This window comes from Balearica regulorum, chromosome 2 (genome assembly GCF_011004875.1).
Source record: "Balearica regulorum gibbericeps isolate bBalReg1 chromosome 2, bBalReg1.pri, whole genome shotgun sequence".
NCBI lineage: Eukaryota > Metazoa > Chordata > Aves > Gruiformes > Gruidae > Balearica > Balearica regulorum.
Genome location: NC_046185.1, coordinates 93,554,807 through 93,580,358, shown reverse-complemented (window position 1 = coordinate 93,580,358; position 25,552 = coordinate 93,554,807). Strand labels below are relative to the sequence as shown.

At 39.8% G+C, this 25,552-nt stretch overlaps 1 protein-coding gene across 2 annotated transcripts in view; it reads right to left on the bottom strand.

The window, feature by feature from the left end:
* The window catches only part of EXOC2 (exocyst complex component 2), a 135,272-nt gene extending 111,889 nt beyond the window's left edge, over window positions 1-23,383 (bottom strand). Inside the window, exons 1-4 of one of the 2 annotated variants that reach the window (XM_075744935.1) lie at window positions 23,198-23,383; window positions 7,451-7,606; window positions 2,620-2,796; window positions 1,081-1,207 (exon numbers count right to left, since the gene is read on the bottom strand). In XM_075744935.1, the coding sequence (XP_075601050.1) occupies window positions 1,081-1,207; window positions 2,620-2,796; window positions 7,451-7,568 (422 nt within the window). In that variant the 5' untranslated portion in view covers window positions 7,569-7,606; window positions 23,198-23,383. Of the gene's footprint in view, window positions 1-1,080; window positions 1,208-2,619; window positions 2,797-7,450; window positions 7,607-23,187 lie in introns of both variants that reach the window. The other variant, XM_075744933.1, reaches the window with a different exon arrangement.
* Window positions 23,384-25,552: the final 2,169 nt, after the last annotated feature.

Below are 25,552 nucleotides of genomic sequence, written 5' to 3'. Positions count from 1 at the left end.
TGGGTTTTTTTAATTTATGAATGGGGAGGGAGAGAGGCGGGGAGATGGGAAGCCTTCTGTCTGTCCACAGTCCCAGAATTCACATTTTAACAGGGTTGGAAAACTAGAGAAGATGAAAGAATTATCTATCAGAAGTTACATCAGAGGCTGGAGAAAAATACTTAAGAGACAAAATCTTCAGCTTATTACAAAAAAAAATTGGGTTAGTACTTTGAAGAAAAATACATATTCAAACTAGAAAAGAAATGCACAGCCAGAGGCTGGGAAGCTGATGATGGATCCCATGCAGATTTTGGGGAAGTACGGTTTCCCCATCAGAACAAGATAACAACAGACACTGCAAATTTTCTCCAATGCACTCCTGACAAAGAGAATATTTAGTTTAGAGAATATTTAGAATATAAGTAATAGCTTAATTTTAAATAGCCTTTGTTTTTGGTAGAGCTGGTATCTTGATCAAGAGAAATATTATTCCTGATGTTATTTCTAGGAATCGGTCAGGTTTGGAGCCTTAAGAGTGTCCCATTTAAAGCCCTCTAATCCCATTTATCACTCACTATAAAGTTTCTATTTCAGAAAAAAGTGTCATAAATTCCACCATACTTATGAACGAAAGTAGTCTGTGGGTTGGAAAATAGTATTAATATTTCAATCAAATAAACTAGTGGTATAATAAATAACATTTTACAGTGCAATTTTAGAAACAGATAGCAATCTAAACATCCTTAAAAGCCCCATGAAACTCAAATGCAACAGTAAGTATTCCATAACTACAATGTATAAATCCAAAGCCTTAGGTTATTTACCAGTCCTCAAAATCTAAACATCACTGAGGTTCAATATATCAGGCTTTTAGATTATCTACAGTTCTAATTGATGATCCAAAAGTGAGGATTACGAAGCAGGATAGGATGTGCACCAACAGCTCTTTTGACTACCAAACAGTAGCACACCAACAGGTAATAATATGTATTTTTAAATCTTTCCCTGCCCTATAAACCGTTAAACTTTTCTGGAATTCACAGAGGCACATAGAGAGAAAACCACTAAAAAAGTGGATTAAAGGCATTTGGTACTCACTTGTCTATCTCAATACCAAGAGGATTAGCTGGACGTAGGGACAAGGGGGGAATCCCTTTGTTCCTATCAGTGCGCATGTCATAATAGTTCATTTCATCCACCCAGACAGCAGACTGATCCAAGATACCTAGAGAAAACAAAGTGCAGATCCTTAAAACAACAAGGGCGGTCCAGCACCATCAACTTCTAACATACTGAATTAATTTGAAAAATCCTGATAAATATAAAATGCATGCCTAGGTAGTATATTAGAAGATACACGGCAAAACAACCTGGATGCAATTATGCTAAATTACATTATAGCTGCTGAAAAGGTATTTGTGGCTGAGCATCAAATATTACCTCTTACAGACTGCACAGTTTCATGTACATTAAGAGCATTTGCTTGATCACGGAGTATTAGTATTTCTCTTTCCTTCAAGTATTTCGGTATCTGTCCAAACCTTGCCATCTACTACTTTCAAAATGAACAATTACCTAGAGGTCCTCTTATTTGCATATTTTAGGGAAGATCCCTTCTCTGTGCCATTCACTAACCAAGTAAGTAACCAACCTTGGGCCACATGGACACAGGACTAACTTTGTTTCCAAAGCCTTAGCATAGACGCTGCATAAAGGTGAGGCACCGTAAGTCTTGGCCCTCAGTCAAAAATGCAGCCAGCCATACTCTTGGCCATGCCCTTCTTTAACATACCCATCAGATACTCAACACCAGAAGTCACCCCTATCCTCACACTTACTTGTTTTTTAAAATATCAATTCTCTTCTCCCAAAAAGCTTCACTGTGTAGCATTTGCACTCGATTCATCTTTTTGTTATTAAGAACTTAGTACAGCTTGGGAGAAATTATGCGTTATTTTACTGTCACTGAACCGCAGAGAACAAAAGTCTACAATAGCTTTTGCGGGAACCCCTGCATTGGAAAAGATAACTAGCCAACTTCATCAATGGAGGTGTTCTCTAAGAAATGTGTTCAGTCCAGAGGGTATTTAGACTGGATTCTAGATTAAACAGAGGTCCTGGACTGCTTGGCAACATCATTTCAGTGATTAAGCATCTCATGAGAAATACTTAAGACTTTCTGTCTTGCAGCATGGTTTGAATTACAAATAACAAACGGCATTGAGGACTCAACTTTCTTTAAAGGATTAACTATCAGCTCAGGATTTAGGTGTAAAGCTCATGAGCTGGTTTATATTTTGTATTGATACAGTACACTTAAAGAGTAATTCCTGGATCTGTTATGATTTTTTTTTAAATTTTAGAAGTTTAATGTTACTCCTTACAGAAAAATAAAGAGCTACTTTTCATTAGTCATTGAGGGATTTATCAGGATACTGAGATAGGAGGATTAATTTCACATATACCATGAGTTTATCTATGTATATATTTGCACATTTTATTGATATACTCTGCTTTCTCCAGACAACTGAGGATTGTCCTGAGGTAGATCCATTTTAAACATACATTTTATTTAAAGAATCAGTCATATATTTGTTTAGCAAAGAAAACAGATAGGAATTTGAACAAGAAAAATACCTATTTTTTCAGGTTTAAGCAGTTTGAAGGAAACAGTTGAAGTTCCTTTGCCACCAGACTTTGTAGTAACAATAATGTCTCCCTTGTCATTTTTAGCTTGTCCAACTCGACACACAATTTTACTGGCAGACATCCATTCAGCAGTTAGCAGACAGTTGTGCCCACAGATTGTTAAACCTGGAAAAAAGAAAAAGATAAATATCCTACTGTGACTAGGAGTATCTTTTGAAATTCCATAATGCAAATACATTTATGATGCTTTGTATGTTTTACATGAATATATGACCCTTCTCTAGTCCCTTATAGCCAGCTACAGTGAAAGAGTCATGAATACGTTTTTCAGATGTTCACTAGGTCACTTAAGGTCTTTTGTCATAATGCTACTTCGCGAGACATGCAGTGCTGCTTGAAGCTTACTTTAATCTCTTCCACCAGTTATGGGCTACTGCAACTTGTACTTCATGTTGTACAATAGGTCTTCTGTCTGCCAGACACTAGAGAACTGCTGTTCAGTATTGTACTTACATGACATTTCCATCAAAACTGCATGCAAAAAATCTTTGATAAGTTCCCTCTGTGTGACTTTGCATAGCAAATAAAGAAACTCTGCAAAATATTCATAATGAACAATGTTTCTTCAACCTTCTTTGTTTAGCAGTACTTTTGCAGACACAGAAGGGGTTTTGGTCAAAAAAGTATTAATTGACAAATATTCTGTTCCAATCACTTCTGTACAAAATCCACAATGCAATGATTCTGCTGAATAAACTGCCCTTGTTGCATGAAAGGATAGTCATGTGATGTTCATCTATTTCCTTTTCTAACCTTTGTCATAACAGAAGTACAAATGACAAATTACAAAATAAAAACACAACAAACATTTAGCTATGAAGCGCTCTCGTAGGAAAACACTGTAGCATATTAAAACTTTAAAAGCTTTAGTATTTAAGAACACCTCTTAACATTTAGGATTCAAGGTACACCTTAATGTAAGGTCCAAGGCTCCTGGGGCTTCACCTCAGATCAGTCTGACCAACTGATTAATCTGACTGATCAATCTGATTGATTCTGGTCAGATCAGGACTCCGGATGCTGGAAGACATGGATTGTTTTCTCAGATCTAGAACAACAATTCCCATATTCCTAATCAGAGTTTCGATGTCCTGAAGAATTGGCAAGATCCTCATTTCCATAGTATCGATTTGGAGAACAACTTCCTTAGGTTCTTCTTAAGCAACACCCTTGCCCAGAAACATTTCCAAAAGGACAAGGCTGTACTAGTGTGTTGGTTGTACTGGAGCATAAATTAGTCAGGCTTAGAAGTTCCTCCTCTGTTGGCTTGGATTATGTTTTTAATTTCTAGAAAGCTCTGACCAATTTAAAAAAAACTTACAGACAGAAAAGGGTCAGTGTATGTGGCTCAATACCAAAGCTTCACACTTACTTTTTCTCACGATTTAAGTTTCTGACATTACACAGCAGACAAATTTGGCAGTTTTCATGGTTGTCAGATGTAAAAATGCCTTACTCCCTGCCAAAAACTATTTTGAAAGTGAAAACCAAAAAATAAAAACCAGAAAGACACTGAATCTTACCACAACTGTAGGCAATTTTACTTGAGCAAGAACAGTACATTTGTTTCTTTAAAAATGTTTGAATAAAGTGTATGTGGGGGGAAAATAGGATGCGTGCACAAAAAAGTCTTTAAATAAAAAATGTTATTATGTAACATATTATGTTATTTATTTGCAACATTTTAACTAGGCCAGTTTTTATTTTTCAGAGGGGAAGAAAAATCACAGATTTATGATGCATGGGTTTTAACCTTAGGTTATGTTATTACATTTCTTTTGATTTTATGCTAGCAACTTCTCTGAAGGAAAAAAGATTGCAGTAGGAACTAAGACTAACTGAAAGAATTTGTCTGAACCATTCATAAAGAGGTTTTCACCCTAGAATTTCAAAGGTCTGAATTCATACTTAAATTAAGTAATACTTTAAAATGAGTATCTGAGCTACAGCAATTTAGTAGGGTAAACAATTTTGAACAGTTGTTTTGAAGATCCTTGTATCAATTATTTTCTACTCGTTGGAGGTTCCTAAAGTTCTCCAGAGAACAAGATCCAACACTTCTGAAATAGAACGAAACAGCCTTTGTATGTATCTTAAAAATGTAAAAGAAAGTCTCTGTTAACATGTTATATACTAAATATAGTAATGGCACAAGACAATTTCTAAAACAAATAAAGGCATGCTGGGAGGAGACCTTTTGATAGTACACATACAGCATATTTTTCTCCAAAACAAGAAAACTTCCCTTTAAATAAAATGTTTTTTTAATGTGTTGCATGGTACAAAGATCTCTGAGAATATCATACTGGGGTTATAGCTTTTATGTGCCTTTCAATAAATAGGCACAAGTAATTCTCTTATTGAGACTCCAATTTTGCTTAAGCCTATATATTGACAATTTTACAATGCCTATAAAATGCAGCTGCAAATGTCTTAAAAGACAAACTAAGCCTTGAGAGCACAAATGTTGCAGGTATCTCCTGGATTTGGCTTTTTCTACTGTGAGCTATAGAGTTACAAATAAAAAGTTTATTTGGTTTCAAAGATACAAATAGATTACAAGAAGGCTCTCTTAAATGAAACGAAAAGGTATATTCTTCTATTACGTGATATTCTGTTTATATATAAAAGCATTTATTTTCATTTTACTCTAATGCATCTCAAATAGCAGATTATAAACTGTATAAAACCCTCACTCAAACTTGTTTAAATCTCCTGCCTACAAAGGCTCACTTTTGCCAGTATTTCCATTCAGGTCACAGGGAATATTTACATGCCTAATTCAACCATGAAAAGAAATCTTTACATGTCTGGGGCCTTAGTCACTTACTGGAGAAAGCTGAGAACTGAGCTAAGGAAAAAAATAAAGCAATTCATTTTTTATGTTTTTATTTTTACCTCAAAGCATGAGATTATTAGCAGCTACGTGTTACAAGAGTTACTCCGAAAAAAACATGAGACAAAAATATTAGCAGTTAATGAGCTGTAATACTGAGGCACAGTTCAGGAAACGTCTTCCCTTCAAGAACCTAACACTGATTGCTTCCAAGAGGACTACACCAATGAACTAATGAGGTTATTGAAGTACATCAACCACACAAATACACAGAAATATACTCACCTCTAACATCATGAAGTATTTGATTATTTCTCAATCAAGATTCATTAGTGTACCCCAACCTCATCTAGCAGCTCCGGAAAAATACTACTTCCCCTTTTGAGGGACAGCAAACTGAAGTGAAGGGGAAAATTGTAGTAGCTTATGCTTGGCCATAAAGTTCATTGTGGTGGCCAAGAGTGGAATTCAGGAATCTTGGTTTACAGCCATGAAGTGAAACACTGTTTCTAGCAAAGCCAAACAAAATTCCAATGGACTTCAGAGGAGTCATCATTCCACAACCAATTAGATAAATTGTCTCTAACATGAATACTGAAGTACGCATATGCTTAACTTACAAAAGAAATAAGGGAAATTCCAGCTGTTATAGTTAACTTGGATTTCCAAAAGATTTTACAAAGTCTTTCTCGAAAGGCTTAAGAAAATTAAGCAGCTATAGGATATGATCCTCAAGTGGATAAACAGCTTGTTAAAAGAAACAGGGTTACAGTAAATGGTGTGTTTTCACTGAGGAAAGTTTCCACGGGGTATGTGCTGGAATCACTTATGTTCACTATATTTATAAATCACAAAGAGGTTAAAGTTTGCCGATGATATTAATTTATTCAGAATGTAAAAACTAGAAAAAATGCAGAACAGACCTTATGAGACTGAGTGAATGCATTGTGATGTAGATGCTATAAAACAGCAGCTGAAATTCAAGGAACAACGATATGATGCACATAGACAAAACCTCAAATTCACAGATGACAGGCTCAAAATGACTACTAACCCTCAAGCATTTAATCATGGGACTAGAATAAGCAGAACAATGAAAAACATTAGTAAGAGTTATATGAAAAACAGAATCCTACGGAAAAAATACAAAACAAAAGTGAGAGTACAGTATTATGCCACAGTGCATTAACACTCTGAACACTGCATGTAACAAGTTATTGTTCACCCACCACTGGTAGTGAAACCAAAACAGATTCACTGAAGAGCAACAGGAAGGGTCAAGGATACATGCAGAAAATTTAAATATGCTAGGACTTTTCAGCCTGGAAAAGAGGCAACAGAGCAGTGATGATCGAGATCTGTATGGTCAGAAGAATCAGAGAAAACTGCTTGTTCCCTCTTTCAATGCAAGAACTATGATGATTCAAATGAAGTCACCACGTTAAAAATCAAAACGGTGAAGGAAATGGTTCTTCACAGAATGCGTAGCTAAATCATTGAACCCGCTTTATCATAACTGTTGCGGCTATGCAAATTGACTTTTACACTAATTCAAGTAACAGCAATGCTCAGTGACTTTCCCAATACCTTGAAAATACTTCTGACAGGCAAGTCTCCATGCTGAAATTCTCAGTGCCTGGGAAAGTAACAAAGGAGCATCTCGTTACCTCTACCCTCTTCTAGGACATTCCTACAGGCATTCATCCTTAGTGTTCAGCGCAGGATGTGGAGTCAGGCTAAGGGTTCATCTAGCAAAGTATGGTCATTCTGATGAGTTACACATCAGGCAGCATCCCTGATTTCATGGATTTGAGTGCATGTTTGTGAAAAGGGCATTCTTTCTACCATGCAAAAAAATTATCTCTAATCATATCCTAAATGTGACATTCTACAGTCTCAAAACAAGGGTTTTTTTCAACTTACCTATGAGATCTGTAGGCCCAGTCCCCAAATTTTCTCCTCTAATTGTCACTTTTGTCCATGAGATGCCTTCATTGGGAGAGATGCCAGTTACAAGTGGGGGCTGCCGTGCTCGAGACATGATGTCTATTCAGTTACTGAAAACTGAGTTGCTTTTATCTGTTCAGCAAGAAACAATCATTTAAAAACAATAATTATATTATGTAAAAATTATTTCAAATCTTTTAAGCTGTTCTTTTAAAATGATAGAGAAAAACATGAATGTAAATATCGAACACCACTCTCAAAGCCTTTTTTACCACATAGTCATAAAACAATACAGAACACCTACACCTTCTTTGTACTTCCCTTTTTTTTTTTTTAAGTATAGCTCTAGTTCTGAACTGTAAAGGAAAAGTATATTCAGGACAATATTAAACACTCAAAATGCTTAATGAAACTATATACACACACTCCAAATCACTTATGTCAGAATTCAAATGATCCTAACTCAATCCTCTATTAGAAAGTTATTATTGTATTCCTGTATTGGGTTTGCGTGGCAAGGTTTTGGTAGCTGGGGAGCTGCAGGGGTGGCTTCTGTGAGAAGCTTCCCCCATGTCCAATAGAACCAGTGCCAGCCGGCTCCAAGACAGACTCACCGCTGGCCAAGGCCAAGCCCCATCAGCAACGGTGGTAGCACCTCTGGGACAACGTATCTAAGAAGAGGAAAAGAAGAAAAAAACACCAGGACCAATTGCAGCTGGAGAGAGGAGTGAGAAGATGTGAGAGGAACAGCCCTGCAGACACCAAGGTCAGTGAAGAAGGAGGGGGAGGAGATGCTCCAGGCACCGGAGCAGAGATTCCCCTGCAGCCCCTGGAGAAGACCATGGTGAGCCAGGCTGCCTCTCTGGAGGTCCATGGTGGAGCAGAGATTCCCCTGCAGCCTGTGGAGGACCCCATACCAGAGTAGGTGGATGCACCCGAAGGAGGCTGTGACCCTGTGGGAAGCCTGCGCTGGAGCAGGCTCCTGGCAGGACCTGTGGCCCTGTGGAGAGAGAGAGGAGCCCACGCCAGAGCAGGTTTGCTGGCAGGACTTATGGCCCCATGGGGGACCCACACTGGAGCAGTCTGTTCCTGAAGGACTGCACTCTGTGGAAGGGACCCACACTGGAGAAGTTCATGAAGAACTGCAGCCTGTGAGAAGGACTCACATTGGAAAAGTTGGTGAAGTACTGTCTCCCATGGGAGCAACCCCACGCTGGAGCAGGGGCAGAGTGTGAGGAGTCCTCCCCCTGAGGAGTAAGGAGCAGCAGAGACAACGTGTGATGAACTGACTCCAACCCCCATTCCCTGTCCCCCTGTGCTGCTGGAGGGGGGGAAGACGGAGAGAAATCGGGAATGAAGTTAAGCCTGGAAAGAAGGGAGGGGTGGAGGGAAGGTGTTTCAAGATTTGGGTTTATCTCTCACTACTCTGTTGTGCTTGGTAATAAATTAATTTTCCCAAGTTGAGTCTGTTCTGCCCATGATGGTAATCGGTGAGTGATCTCTCCCTATCCCTATCTCAACCCGCGAACAAATCTTTCGTTATATTTTCTCTCCCCTGTGCAGCTGAGGAGGGCAGTGACAGAGCAGCTTTGGTGGGCACCTGGCCTCCAGCCAGGGTCAGCCCACCAGTTTCTTAGAAACTTTAGAATTGCTAAGCTAAGTAATAGGCTATGATTACATAAACTGATAACTTCCCCATCAAAATTAGACTTACTGGCACAGATAGTCCTATGGGAAGAAGCCCCCAGCACTTATTTGTATAAAGCATCAACATTTACAAAAAACAGAGAAAATTAAAACATTACTTACAGATACTACACTAGCAGAGAACATCAACAAAACAAATAATATCCCGACAGATCAACAAAAACATAAAGAAGCATTTCCAGAAGATTATTCCTTTGCATCTGAAATTAAGAGTCAACTTCAACCACTTTAACTAGCTCTGTAATACAAACACCAATATGCTACGCCTGTTATGCAGCCTACACTTACTTTACTATGCAACTGATTACAAATTCCTATGGCTTATTAGCCATTTCCTTTCTGCAGCTCTGCAGCTATGAGAAGCAGATGAGTATAACCTGAAGCACATTAGCTGCCACCAACTTCTCCGTATTTGCAACACTTACTAAACATAGAGCCCGCCCATAGGTAAACAGGTCCTACAGAAGTCATAAGGCAAAAAAGGTTTCTTTTGAGGACTTTCACGGTAATTTTGCATCATCTATCCCACTTCATGATTCTTGAATTATTCTACTAAGACACACAACATCCTTAAAATTCCTAGTAAAAAAATTTCATTTGGTATTCTGGAACTTTACAAAGTTATCTATGATCAGTTTCTAATAGGAATTCATCTGCATTGGAAAGGTAAGAACACCAGAAACAACCTATAGGAAGAAATGTTTTTATTTCTTAGAAAATCCAGGAATGATTAAACAGGTCAGTATTCAAAAACCTTAGGCATATGATTTTAAAAGTTCAGGTTGGTAAAAAATATGTCAAATATAAGCCAAGCTTCATAAGGCTTCTCTTACCTATTTTTATTTTGGATTGAGGTATATTTCCTATTTTTACTTGCAAATAGTCAAGTCCATGAAACCCAGAACCTCTGTAAATCATCCCTACCAATAAACCGCAGTAAAGTTGCAGTTTCCAAGCACCTGCAGTTAGGAAATACCAGGATTAAGCAAGCTATCTCTGTTTCATCTGCTTCCGCATATAGAAAAATTGTACCATCATACACCATGCTTCTACACAACCTCCCCAAATTTTTCAGTGTTACTAGCTAGATCTGCCCCAAGGATCAAAGAAGCTGCCACTGACCGGTTTCTATCTTCGTGAAGTTGGAACGCACACTGAAAATGAAGACAGAAATCTGAACAGCAGGAATAAGGAGGAAGATCTCTCTCTCACTTATAATAAAACTTTAACATTCTTTCTTCTCAGTTTCTGGGTGTCCAACCTCAGAGCCCTCAGCCACAGCTGAAGTCTGTGTGAAACGTACTCTGAATGTAGGGAATGCTGCACAATGCTCTGAAATATTCAGGTTCTAAATAAACAGTTCAAATCTATAAATACATTTGATCTTTAATGTCTGTTTCTCAGTTTCACATATTTAAAACAGGAATGCTATCACACATCTCAAAAGCTATTTTGAAGACAAATTCATTAATATGGAAGAGGCATTTACATGCTCTGAACACCATAGAACTATTAAGATCTTTTGAGACTACCTTTGAAGAGCATGCAATAAGTAAGAGATGTAGATTCCTGTTGAACACGCAAGAACACTAAGTTGCAGTATGTGAGCCACATCCAGTACGTGAAGGAAGCCTGGTAAGAGTCCATGAGAAAATATACAATGTACATCTGGAACTAAGGTGGTTTGTTTTGGTTTTGTGTTTTTAACTGGCAAACCTCATTATATTTCTTGACTGGTTGACTTCACAACATGAAAAATTACATTATGGTTTTTAATAAAATATTAATTTACCAGTTTTTTGCAAACAACAAAATGATGAAAAAGGAATTCAGTTATATAGTATCATATGGATGCTCTTACAAGTCTGTATGTAAAATACTGGAACCTTTTAGATGAACCCAACATGAGGCTAGAGAAATGAGTAGTCAACAGATGCAGTCTATAACCTTGTGGGTAGAACAGCACTGAAGGAGAGGAGGACTGTATCAGCAGATTACAAAGAAACCAGCTACAGAAGAGAAGGTTGTGCTCTGGCAGGCAGAGTCCCCTCCCTCCTGCCCTGTTCCTATTCCTTTCCCAGCGCCAGTTTCCATGCCCTCACGCAGAGGCAGACAGTCTCCACTTCAAAACTGAGGCCAGGTCCTAGTCTTGCAGCCAAACTATTTCCTGCCCCTATCCTGATGATTTTCCCTCTGACTTCTTATCCATGAGTTCAAGCAGGGAGGGAGAGAGGTGTTAACATCCCAATTCTCCTTTCAAATCTGGACGCCTTGGTAATTCCTCCCCCTTACCTCCCATTCCTTACCCTGAGCCTTCTTGTCCAGACAACCCACCTGCACTACTGTTGGGCCACTTCCTCGCCACAGGTGACAATGAAAGACCCAGTCTTCTGTCAAGATCCCCAGTCCTGGAGTCACAAGGCTCACACAGCTCTCCTCTCACCCACACTGAGAGCTTCCCAGTTCCCATTGCTAAACCTAATAATACTTAGAGCAATCGGAATCTGAAATTGCAGGGAAAGTCTTGGTTTTTCCTATACAGTTACAAGATGCATATGCACACAAGTTCAGACCTTTCAGAATTTGAAGTTTCCTCTGGAGTCCTGTGCTAAGAGGATGTTAGAGAAGAATCAGGTGCCTAAGTTTACCTAGAGCATCCTATCTATGTAGTCTTTGCAGCTTTTCTCACAGATCCACAGCAGAGCTTGAAGATATACACCAGCTGTAAAGAAACAGTGGGGTTACGTGCCCACATACACACCCAGTCACCTTCTGCAGGAAGCAGCATCTGTCTAGATACCAGTAAGACAACATAAAACACCTCTTCTACTTTCGAGCAATTTTTGTAGAGATTTATATAGAATGTTAATCAGTAACACAGATGTAAAAAGCCATCTTCAGGAACTCAGTGGTAACATGGAGAGGAAGAATTCTTGAGGAAAACACGTAAAATAGAAGCTACTTTGGTATTATTTGATTGATTTTCTTCCCCCGCCCCAAATGTTATGGTTCTGTTGCATTGCAGCCACTGCTTCTTTCAAAATACCTAGGCGCACAGGTAATTGGTTTGAATCGATACCAAAACTCAAAAGAAATATTACAGCATATTTTTCTGGATTTCAGAAATTGGCACTAGATCTCCCCTCATGATGAGCTGAATAAATGTAATAAAAATGCTGAGCCTCCTGAGGTCTAATATTTCTTCTAAAGTATTTCCATACTTAGTGCAGAATTGCTTTAAAATACCTCACTGGAATGAGAAGACCACAGTAAATCTCAACACATCACAAAAGCACTACAGCACTGAGATGCTCTATTATTATTTTTAAACAGCAATTGGTTTCATTTATTGCAAAGAGTAAGTAAAGGAATTCTGTGGAATCTGTCCTTACTACAAATATCAAACAAATGCTTGGGAGACTTCAACTCATTTATATTTCCTCTCCTCCTTCTTATGACAAACATATCAATAGTTAAAATGACTGAACTGCTTATTGGGAAGCCTAGCCAGTATACTACTGTGGCCCAAAACAAGTTTCCAATTCTTTTAAAAATCTTCAAGGCAAAGCTGAAAAAATAATTACTTTTTTTGTTTCATGAAAAGATACAATAATATAATTAAGAGCTTTTGTTGCAATTTTATACAGTGCCCTAAAGAGAAGTCCTATTCTTTACAAATACATGTTATGTATAAAATAATAATAATACAAAAAAGCAGCCTTCTTACTGAAAGACTCGTTCTTATACAGACTAGGGGAGATTGTATAAAGACAGTTTTCTATACAAGGCATTTCTTCTGAGGAGCCAGGCTCACTGAACAAGCATTAACAAGACTATTTTTTTATGATTTTTTTTTTTGCAATGGACAATCATCTTCTACACTAAGAGCTGCCTCTTTCCCTCTTTACTTGCCCCCCACTCTTTTTTTTTTTCTAAACTTCATTTCCTCGCAATATCTCCCCAACAGTTTAACATGGATGACATCTGTTTGACTGCTCTCATGATCTTGCCCATATTATTCTATTATTCTGTCATAATTCTTGTTATGAAAGTGCAAGGAGTTAGAAAGCCTCTGCAAAGACCACCTACTACAAAGCCATCTTGAAAAATGCCTTTCATAAACATCATCTTTGTCCATACATGAACTCTCAAATAAACTGTCCTCTCACAAAGATTTGGTTAAAAAAAAAAACCACAAACCAGACAATTTAAGCATTACAAGCTTGTTAAAGAGGGACATCTTCACTCTCTATCTGAAGAAAAGCCACTCTAAAAACAACTACTGAGGAAACATAATATGGCCTAACATAAGGGAAAATACAAGTCTAGTTGCTTTTTTGACTCTTGTAAACCTTCAGTTGGTTTAAAGCAAGAATTCTTAAGTAAGTTTCCCCATTCAACTTTCAATGGTAAGCAGAGAAGAAACACAAAGTAAAATGCCAATAACTACCATATCTCTTCTGTAAAGCAGAGTATTGCTTACCACTCTGGAAAAAGTACCAGAATATGAAATAAGGATACAACAGAAGTTCAGGATTTAAGGATATCAAATTGCCTGGTAAATTGAAATCCCAAAGGAAAACTACAAACATCATGAAGGCATGGAACTTTGGAAGGCAAGTAACAATCAGGTGCCACCTTATAAATTTCAGCAGTGGAAAAACTGGCAGTTGAAATGTTTTCAAAAGGAGTTCCTGACTTCTAAAAGAAGATAGCAAGTTGGTTCCAGTGACTTAAAATTCAGTTAAGTTAAAGTTTTCAGCAGTACTTTGTCACAGACACTGAACTCTCTCGGAGGAAGACAGACACAAGGTCAATGCAAGTGCCATGGTCATCTAGCAAAGGGAATCTAAGCTGTCAAGAAGGGAGGAAAGAAAAAGCCTATTTGTCATCGCTGAGAAGGTCTAAGCTACAAGCAAGCATGCAAGTCTTCAGGTATCAAGTATTTATTTGTTCTCACTCATATATGTGTGACAGAATACAATTTTTAAAAATTTTGAGGCAGGAACAGTAGGAATGACCAAAACATCACCCACGTACAAATCACAGTATGCCTCAGATGTTGTTGTTTACTTTTTAAAAAAAACAAACCAACCTGAAACCAGCAGGTGAGGTACTCTTACTACACTAACATCAGAGCATTAAATGCTTTCCAAATGAACAGACTTATGAAATGCCCTTTTTTAAACAAGCAATAAATACTCAGATTCCAGAACCTAGGTGATGGCCTTTTCACCTTAAACTACACAAACTTGTGCTTCTACTAAATAAATCTAATAATTTGTTTTCACTAGAAAACCCAAAGAGTCCCCTGAGTACACTATGACAGTCAGTGAAGGGACACAGCAAATGACCCTAAGAAGGACGACAAAGCAAAAAGATCCCTACATGTTTGTACTCAAAACCATTACGAAATGATGAAAAACACTATTGCAACCTTTTCTGTGCTTTATCTTCCCAACAATATAAATTCAGACAGACAATCTACATAAACCAAGATTTAAAAGCATCCAAAAAGCAGCACTGTGAAAATAACTGACATTTATTAACCCCTCTGGAGATCTTCAGTGCCCTAAAATTTCCACAGCCTTCAACACTGCATTAATAATAAAGTCCATTCCTGCAAGCCTGCCAGAAAAGACTGGGAAGTGAATAAGCTAAACAATGCTGAAATTCCAAGTGATATTAAGAATCTATGCATGTTTATTTAAATAATAAAAGAGGACTTGTCAATTTAAACAAGAAGTGCTCACGAATCTTACATTTAAGGGGGAAAAAAACTCTTCAAAACACCACTAAGCTACTTATAATGAAAAGATGAGCAAACATGAAAAACGGGGGTAATTTCACCATCACACAGGAAAAACAAAGCCTCATTTGTCTTGCCCTGTCATATCCGGCATGTTGATTCAAGCCAACATTAACACTGACAAACATGTTAACCCACAGGACAACGCTACATGCCAAGATCAGTTTCAATTTGGGAAGATGTGTAAGTTTTGTAATGAAAGGGCAAATAAAAAAAAATAAAATATTTGGAGTATTAAATGACATAATCCGATACCCTTCTCTTTTTAAAAGGGCTCCTGAATATTCCAATCAGTCACAAAGGGCGTACTAGAGATTATAGTTTTCGGGTAGCCAAGGAGTAAGCGCGGCAGTTTTGCTTTCACTGATGAAATACGCAAGTATGGCTATTGTATCTCAGAGGTCCTGCTTTCCTTAACCCAGCAAGGTACATCTTCATGGCTATATATCTCGACAGAACGAAAGCAAAACAATCACAGCACTCAGCGATGCCATTAACATTTCTGAGTCACAAGGGATTAAAAGGCCGGACCCCAGGCAGATGCGTCGAGAACCCTGGGCAGAGGAGTTCAGCGTCCGTCGCAGCCCGGGCTGCAGCTGCGAGGGATTGACACCGCTAACTGTGGAACCCAGCTCAGGAGAAACTCCGGGCACAGTTCCGGCATCCGAAATAAATTAAAGTAAACAGTGTTGCTCTCTCTCATCCACCCTGTTAGCAGCCTCTCGGTTGAGCTGGAGACCACACACCCAGACCACACAGCACCAGCTGAACTCACTCGCACGCAACATCTAGAAGCTGTCACTCTGCTGAGGTATGGGGAGGAAAAAGGGGGGCAGGAGTGCGAGTGTGTGTCTGTGTGTGTTTAGAAAAGCTGCTTGCTCTCTCCTCCTATCATTACAGCTGGTTATGTTTTGTGCAGTTGGGAAGGAGGGAAAGGAAGGAGGGATAAAAAAAAAAAAGACCTATAAACCTCACTAAGAAAACATACTGGTCTTGGCCTTTTGTAGTAATGATTTGCACTCCTCCTGTACTAGTTTAGTAGCTGATGAAGGGCTAACAAAGCAGCCATTTAACATCAATTAACCTTCTATCTATCACATGTCAAAAAAAAAAAATCTAGACTAGTACAAAACCATTCCCTTGTGCATATTAAATGCCAGCACCTTATCAGTTATGATGCACAGCATACCTACATATTGATGTATTTTTACATCAGGAATTTTGGTACATTATTTATTTGAGGAGGGAAGAGATTTCCACAAAGGACAATTAACTGCACAAACGCCATTACAGCATCAAAACACTGACTTCTTCCACAAACCCTCCACTGTAAAACGAGGTTTTGTTCATTACTATCTTACACCATAAACAACCTGAAGAAAATTAATGAGCCTACATATAACACTGAGTTTGTGACCCATCAGCGGAAAGTAAAAATAGCAAACCTCTAAAAACAGATTAAAAAGAACATTAATCTATAATACAGATGAACAGAGACTTTTAAAATGGGAAGCGAGCCGGGGGGGAATTCTTTGTTTCTTTTAGTTCAGAAAATCATTTCATCTGCCTATTATATCACCTGTTCAAACAGAAAAAGCTGACTAAAATATCTGAAGAATTTAAAAATCTATTTTAGTCAGTCTACTTAAAAAAAAACTTTCCCTTCCCTCCACTCTACTACCATGAACACACATATCTGCTCCATCAAACTCACCAGCACACAAGTTTAATTTAATCCATGCACAGTCTAAACAGCCCAGAACCACAGTCACATTTTCACCTCAGCTCAAAATCTATTTACCTAAGTGACAATGACATCTCCAAGTGACACCACTACACAAAACCATCAATACTACAATTATCCAAATGTCAATATAAGCCCTATAAACTTAGATTAGGACATTTTTATTGGGGAAAAAACCTTAAGAAAAAAATCCTAAAAATATTTCATCTTAGCAAATACATTTCCAAAAAGTTAGCTTTAAAGTTCCACAACTTCACACTGAAAATAAATTATTCCCCCAATTTATTAATTAGGTCTACATGCTGGTTTATACCAGTTCTTGAATGAACACTTTTGCTAGTATATTCAATGTCACAGCACCTATTAATCACCAAGACTCAAGTCAAACCAATTTAAGTTTTCTGAACATCTGACCTGGTTATACTGAATTGGCTAGAAAAGGGTGATAACGTAGAAGAAAATTTAATTCAAGAAAGTCTGAACACAGATGTTTCTCCCCAAAATTTCTGCTCTTTTCATTATAAATTGCATTACAACTCCCCAGAAATTAAGTCATCTACTCGGTTAAAAGCTTCTGTATTTATTACGTGACACATCACTATAATCTGGCGACGTTGTGAAGAAAAAGCTTAAACATCTCTACATAAACATATATATATAGAAAAAAGTCAACTCAGCTTTACACAAAACCATATCACAGATGGCCATAAATCTCCCATTAATTTCTAAATTCTCACAAAGCACATGCTTTCCTACATCTGCTTCTACCCCCAATATCCAGTAAAGTTTGCTTCATCTAGAAGTCATTCTCCTTACTGTCCTCCAGTTAAACCCTTCACCCCTCTTTTGTTCTGAAGTTATTTGGTGCATTATTTTAGTTATTAGGAAAACAGTAAAGAATCTTAATACCCTCACCATCCCTCTACCTTATGTTATTCACAGACAGAAATTTGAAAACAATATTTCAAGCACCAAAAACTTTCAAATATGTTTATGCAAATGCATTCATAAAGATCCAGAAGTTCAGAAAAATAAACCCCAATGGCATGAGGTTTATTTTTTTCTAGAGAAAAGAAACAGGACAACACAGATTTTTGCTAAGCCCTGTAACCATACACAATATTCTTTACAAAAACACTATGTAACCACTGAAATCACACAGTCCACATGGTTGAAGTTTTAACTTGGGTGCTTGTAGGTAGGACTGCTACACTAAATTTAACATTTGCCGTGTGACTTCTTTGGCAGTTCCTTTTGTTTCAAAAATATTTAAAAGATGATACATGTACTTGAGTTACCAAGATTCCTGTATTTTTCACGTTCTCTCCCTAAACACCTCGTCCTGGCGCCTGCTCAGGGAAGCACTTGAGCCATACGCTATAGCATCTTTCTCTAATCACACAGTCAAACGCACGGTCAAGTATTTCACTGTCCAACAGCCTGTACGCACAGGTATTTTTCTGACATGTTTTAGCCTTACATACTCTCAATCTTCATTTCCACTCACCCACCTAAAATCCCACCTCCTGTATGGAACTATCATGCTTTCAGAGTAGTGAAGTTGTATTTTGAGACAACTTGCCTTCTATGCTGATGAAAAGGAAACACAAGAAAAAACCATCAGCTATATGCACAGCTTCTTAACTTTTTGCCAAAAATCTAATGTTCAGTTTTCCAGCAAGAAGCAAGGTACATGTGCCAAAACCACAGTGAGATTCGAAGTGTCACAAGACTCACAGAATTCTTAAACAGAAAATTTAACTCATTGCTTTTCTAATTGAGGCATTCCAGGATTACCTCAGAAAATCAGTTTGGCTTGTCTTGAATACAAAAGTGGGCATTTAAAAAGGAACTGTTGCTCAGCGTAGCCCTAAATCTTTAACTACTACAGGCTTTTTGATGAACTTCCAAATACAGGGTACGTTGCTTTTGGGTCATCCACGAAGTGAAAGAAAAAATACAAGTCTAAATATACCTAAAAATCACTGATTTATATCGTAATCTGATCCACAGACACTTGTACACTGCCAGAGTCCCCACTGACTTCTGCACAATATAACCTAAGGTCTGCCTTTGAGAATTAAACTGAAAATCTGGGAATCTGTAGTTCCCTTAAGGTCAAGAGAAAAACCAGACCCATTAAGGACTTGGTGTCTCAGGATTTTGTTTTCCTTAAAAACAAAACAAACAAAGTTAGAAAGGTTTTCACACCCATTTCAGTAGAAAATGCTGAACATACTGTCTGCACTGATTAATTAACAACTTCTGTTATCAAAAAAAGGCTACATGGATCAACTTCCTTTTGAAGAAAAAGCACTAAATACTTCCAAAATAATATAAAACATACAATTACAAACAATTTTTCCATAGGAGGGAGGGAAGGTGTTTAACCTAGTGTTGTTTAAAATATTAAATACTTAGCTTACCTTCCCCTATGCAAAGTGTGTAACATACCATTCACACAATTAATCCTTATTTGCAGGCATTTCTCTCATTACTCAGTTACTAGGAAAACTGTTCCAGGTTCTTTTTTTTTTTTTTCCCCCCAGGAGATCACACAAATGAGTTCTTCCTCCTGCTCTTCCCTCCTCCTCCAACTTTTGACACTGGGAGAACAATCCAACTGTTTTTGAACTGAAATACTCACCAGAATTCTAGAAAATAATTTTCAGATTAAGGTACAAAAATTTTAATCAGCTTTATTTTTAAATTGATACTTTGCAAGCTGTAAACACAGACCTTTCCTTTCACGTTCAGCGCAAAAGATCAAACATTACTCCGACGTGACTGCACTATGCATGTGCTGTCTAATCATCCCTCATCCTACAAGCACCTTTACAAACAAGATTTCCCCCATTACCAAGCACCATATTTCTCCCCTGGGAAAAGTAATTTGAAAGACAAAGTTGCACAGCACAGATTTACAGAATGTAGGTGGTCTAAGACAGAAGGTCAAAGCTAAGCTGAAGAGCTAACATCTGACTTCTGCTAAAAGATATTAATTTAGCTGTTTTCAGATTTTGAACCTTCAGCGTACTTTTAAGTACAGCAGCAGATTCCACTCTTACTGAAACGTTCATGTAGAAAATAAGTTCACCGTAACATGTACAGTCTTCTGAGTATTATTTTCCAGTCCTTCACTGTAAAATTAAGTACTAGTAATTTCTCCAGCGGAAAATTTTTCTGTGCCTGTTTGCATAACTAAGTAGTGATGTGCAACCATTCAAAACAGGTAGTGTCTGTCTGTGCTTCAAAGGCTGTTTTATCCTTGGGGACAAAACTCAATTGTAGATTATTCCACAGACAATTTCAATAGTTGTCAGAATTCACATTTTTAAAAACACATTTCATACCCAATCTTCTGTCACAATCGTATCAAGAATTACTGTTTTTCCTCTCTCTTCTTTTTTTTTTCGGTTTTGGCTTTTAAGTAGGACAATTGAAAAACAGAATCAACAGAAGTAAAATAACTCAAAACTGATGTTTAGTTTCGAGTACAGTGCTTAAGACTTACTGGATTTACAGCCAAACATATCAGTACATTGAAAGACGTTGATTAAGCACGGTTTAACATAACATATCTAAAAGTTTTCATCACTAAAAGAGGTCAGTGGCCTCTGCCTTTCTAGTCAACCCACTTACATTGCTTTAGTTCAGCTTCATTTTGAGGAAAAGCATAATAAAGAATGGACTGTATCAGTGGATAGTTTCTTTTTAATAGGACGTCGGGAAAATAATTGGTGGATTACGTATTTTAACATCTTTATTGTCTGGTTTTGCCTCAAATACTCTCAACAGCTAGCAAAAAACTCTGCTCATATTCACAGGAAATCCTACAACTCAAAAAAAAAAAAGATCTGAAGACTACAGATTCAAAAATACTTAACGAACAGTACCTTTTGTACTGAAGATGAAACAGTTTCTCCACACAATATCCACTCAAAGTGCAAGATGTTAAATATTTTATTTAAAAGACGCCTTTTTTTTAAGATGACTTTTCATGACTTAGAATTTTAAGAGGTTTTCAAATGAATTCTAAAAATTATTATTAGTTTAGACTAAATTATCATTAGACTGCTACTCGGCACTAATATCTGATAAAGCATTAAAGTACCTCATCAAGTCTGCAAAAATATTGTAATTTATTGAATGAAGGCCATGAAAACACAGGATAACTTTACATTGTTAAAAAGAAAAAACACAACAGTACAATTTTGATTGGTAACATGTTTTTAATTAAAGTTTCACCTCTTACACATACTAAAAAAAGTAACATTTTCCATACAGAAAAAACCCTTAGCTGTTACAATGTAAACTGATGGTATTTTCACTGAGATAAGTCATACCAGTATAATGAAAATCACTGCATCCTGTTTTAAATGATGTTTAAGACAACAGAAATCCCATCTAAGTAAAAGCATTGTTGTCCAAGGGTGGGCATAAATCACAAAAACCGTAAACTAAGCTACCCATGGGACAGAAGATAGCAGCAGGACTCGCCTTTTGCTGCCAGTGCAAGCTGTGATAGATACTATAGAACTAGGGAACCAAGACTTATAGAACTTTTCTTCTTCAGGTGAGCAAAAGGTAAAGGAAGAAAACAGACATGTTTTCCTAAGGCACAAGTTTGTTTATTTGCAGTTTACATTAAAATAACAAACAGAAGTCCTTTAACTGTTTTGACAACTATCAAAAGCAAAACCAAAACAAAGCTTACAATAATGAAATGCACACAAATCACTAAAGGAGAAGAGAGATGTTTACTTATTTTAAGAATGATCAGAAAGCTTGGAAAGTCGAAGTGAGGTTACGGTTTTAAACTAAACTTTAAAGAATGAATATTTGTAGTTTATATTTAATATGATGTTCTGTCAGAGCTAAGATGGCTTAATACTTCACTGGCTTTCAATTCAAAGCTTTTGAGTGCATGGCTAGAAGCTGTTAATCCTCAACGAGCAAGCAAATTGCAGGAAATAGAAAAAATGTCGGGAGGGGAGGAGGAGGAAAAAATAGAAGGAAAAGCTGATGGTGTAGAAGGAACGCTATTTTGAAAGCCAGTAAAACTGGACAGAATGGGAAACTCCCTTTTGGAAATAGGATCACCCCTGGTTTTGGACATCTACTCTCCTTGATAAGAGATCCTTTTCAGGTTGCTAGTTAAGATATAGAAGAGGCAAGGAGGAAAGATGTTTGGTCATCCAGCTCACAGACCCTTCTGGACTGCACTGCAGTCCAAGTGAGGAAGAAATGTAGAACTGGGTAGAAAGTTTTTTTTTAAAAAAAAAAACCATCACAGAGGAAGTGTAACACCACTTCCAGTTAGATATCCATGAAAGCAATTATCTCTCAACCAGTAAATGTCATTTTGATTTGTTCCACATTCCTTACTACATGCTTTCTTACTGTACTTGTGTAAGTACACACTCATTTTGGGGTGTTATTTCTGAAACTTTGCAGTACCACTGAATGCAAAGTTTTAAAAAAATAAAAGTCAGACCTGCAAGTAACTAGCTCTTCAGAGGTCAGACCTCACCTCTCCCCTACTTATTTCCTCTACTCCCCACCCAGCACACACAAACACTTCATTAAGCTAAACGGTTTAAGACAGTTCTAGACCATCCTCGTCTCATCGCATAACCCAGCGGGCCGAGGAGCTCCGGACAGACCGCTGCCAGCCATGAGAAACAAAGGCAAGAGCCACAGAATTGCTGCCTTGCCCGCTGGCTTGCGGCGCCAGCCCCGCCAGCGCCAAGGGCTCCCTCCCACGGGCGCCCACGGCCGGGACATGGCGCTCCTCGGCCCGAGCATAACCTCTCACAGCCACCGTCACCCGGCAGACACCCACCCGCCCAGAGGACACCGTGAGCTCTCCCCCGGGGAGGCTCACAGGTGACCGGGAAACCCCCCGCCCCGCCGGTACCCCGTCCCCTGTCAGGGGGCTGGGGGAGGAGGGAAAGCGAGCTGCTGCAGCCGGGAAGTCACCACCGCCCTCCCCTTCCCCAACTCCCCAGGCGGCTCGCGGGGCCCGGCACCCAGCCGCCATCCTCCCCCCAGCCCCTGCCCTCACGGAGACGAGCGAGGCCGAGCGACTGCCCATCCCGGCGCAGGCGGGCCGGTACCGGCGCACTCCCGGGGCGGGGCGGGGCCAGCAGGTGCCTCCAGGGAGGCCGAGGAGGGGCCGCCAAGCGCGAGACGGCAGGAGACCGGCGACGCCCCCCCACACCCCAACAGCCGTTAACGACAGTTCCGTCCCCGCTCCCCCGCGCGGCAGGGGCGGGGCCTGGGACGTGACACTCGACCCTCCCGGGGAGCGGGGGAGGAAGAAGGGGGGAGGCCGAAGGGAGGGGAGAGGCCTCCGCCCCGGGTAGTGGGGGGGAAGGAGCCGGAGCTGCCCCGCTGAGAGCCGGCTCCGCAGAGCCCGGCAGAGGAAGAGCGGGGCGGGAGGCCACAGACTGCCACTCACCGGCCGTCGCCGCCGCCGAGTTCGTATCCGGCACCTGGGGCAGCTCCGCTCCCAGCAGCGCCTCCGCGTCCGGCGGGCACAGGCACCTCCAGCCGCTGCCCGAGAAAATCGATGGAGCGCAGAACAATCGAGGACGGGAGAGAAGACACTGCCGGCCACCGCCGTGCCCCCAAGCCCCGCCCCCTTAACGGCACCGTCTTGCGCGTGCGCGATCGCGAGCGCTCCCTCCCTCCCTCCTTCTCACCCCTGAACGGGTGGTGACAAAGGCGGTGGGGGCAGCGGGAGTTGGGCCCCACATGGAAGAGTAGCAAGGGAAGAATAAAATCATAATAACAATAGTGACAACAACAAAGACGACAACAACAACCATAATAATAAATAATGATAGTAAAACTGTTCCTGAGCGCTGCATCCTGATCCCACCGGGCAGCAACTCATCCAGGGGTGTCGGCAGCATTGTGACCCCGGTGCTGTGGTGTGAGGGGAAGGCCTGGTGGCGCTTGCCTCGGTGGGTGGAGGAAGGGAGGGGGAAGGAGAAACACCCCAGCCAAACCACTTCTGCAGGTTGCTGTAGGGTCGGGGCCGGAGCCGTGGTGTGGGGGACTTGCTGCTTTTCACACACCCTTCTTCCAGAAACCGCTTTTAAATAATCTATGGCATGAAGTGTATCTGCCGTGGCTGAACCCGAAGCGGGTGCTTCTGGCCCGATCTCTGTGCAACTGGCCATGTCAGGCATGCCAGGGCCACGGCCTGTGGTGAGGCCGCAGGCCCCCAAGTAGGGTTAGCACCGTCAGTCCCTAAAATGCCTTTTGTTCTTGCTGCCTACCCCAGGTTGTTCCCTAGCAGCCTGACCTCCCAGGCAAGCGGCTTTCTGGAAGGGCCGTGGAGGTGGACAGAAGCAGGACCCGGCTGCTGTGGGAACTGAGGCTCTCTGGCCGCTGCACCAGTGGGCAGGCAGTGCTGTCAGCACTGAGTAATGATGCAGATTGGTCCTCCTTTTCCAATGAAAATGTAAAAATTTTTCTTACCAAACTGGCTATCTACCTGGCATGCCTCTGTACAGAGGTTCTTTTTCCTTTTGGAAAGGGTCAGGAGATCTCCCTTTTCCCTTTTTTGCTAGGATTGTTTGAAATCTAGTTGCCAAAGCCAAGTTCAGACAAAATCTTAATGGGAAGGAGAGAAAAAGCAATGAGAGAAAAAATGCAGAAGGAAGAATCCCTTGCTCAGTTTTGCCATATCAGACTTACAACAGGATGTTACTAGGAAAACAAATTACCTTTCATAAAACCTCAAAGAACTTAAGCACCATAAAAAGCAGCATGGCCAAGAAACATCATTTTCATCACTATTTTCCAGAGGTTAAAGCAACCCAAGTTAAATTAGTAGGCTGAAATATCTTGTCACATGAATACACAGTGCTTTTCTGACTCTTTCCTCTAGGCTCTGTAAAACGTTACACAGCATCTCTCTGGGGAAAAATGAGAGTGCTTGGTATCTATCTTTTCTATTTCCAAAGTTGTTGCTAGTGACTCTCCAGTTTTCCGCTAATATCCGGTGCAGAAAGATTGCTCTTCAGTCCTCTGAGAAAAGTAAAGTTGGCATCACATTAAAAAAAAAAAAAAGTGTAACTATTTGTCACCCATTTCAAAATGATGTTTTTCCTCAATGATAGCTTGTTTGCATTTGCTCATTAAAAGCCTGTCATCTGATGTGCCAAATAAAACCACGACTTTGAAAGGCTTGGTTGATAACGAAGGCCCCACCCAGCACACCACATTCCTGGGTCCCAGCCCTGCCCTAGGGCCTCTGGGAGTGGATACCTGTGCCCAAAATGCCCGTTGACTTCAGTGGGGGTCCGTAAAGGGAACCGTCTGCCCAGAAGATTTTGTAGTAAACAACCATGAATTTAGATTTAGTTGAAGTGACAAACTTCAGCGCCAGACTGAAGTTGTGTTGTGAAGCTGGTTCACCTCTCTTGGAAATGCCAATAACCTAAAGAGGTGAATCATTAAGAAGAGGGAGCCTGATCTTAAGACAACCACCCAATGTTAGCTGAAGTGAGAAAAACCTATGAGGCCTTTGTGCTTCTGAAAATGTCATCTAGCCTCCCCATGAGGAGGTTTAAACAAGCTGTTTCTAAACAGCTGCCTAGCAGTGCTTTTATCCAGATCTTGGTCCAAGGGAACCCGTCAGAACGGCGCAACCAGCCTAAGCTCTGCAACCACAGAAGCCTTAGAAATGGTGTGTGTAGGTTCATCACGGGCATCCACACAGGCGAATCCTCCTGTCGCCAAGAGCAGCATCCGGTACTCTTATGATCAGCAGGGGCTCTGGACAATATTGTCGATGAAGAAC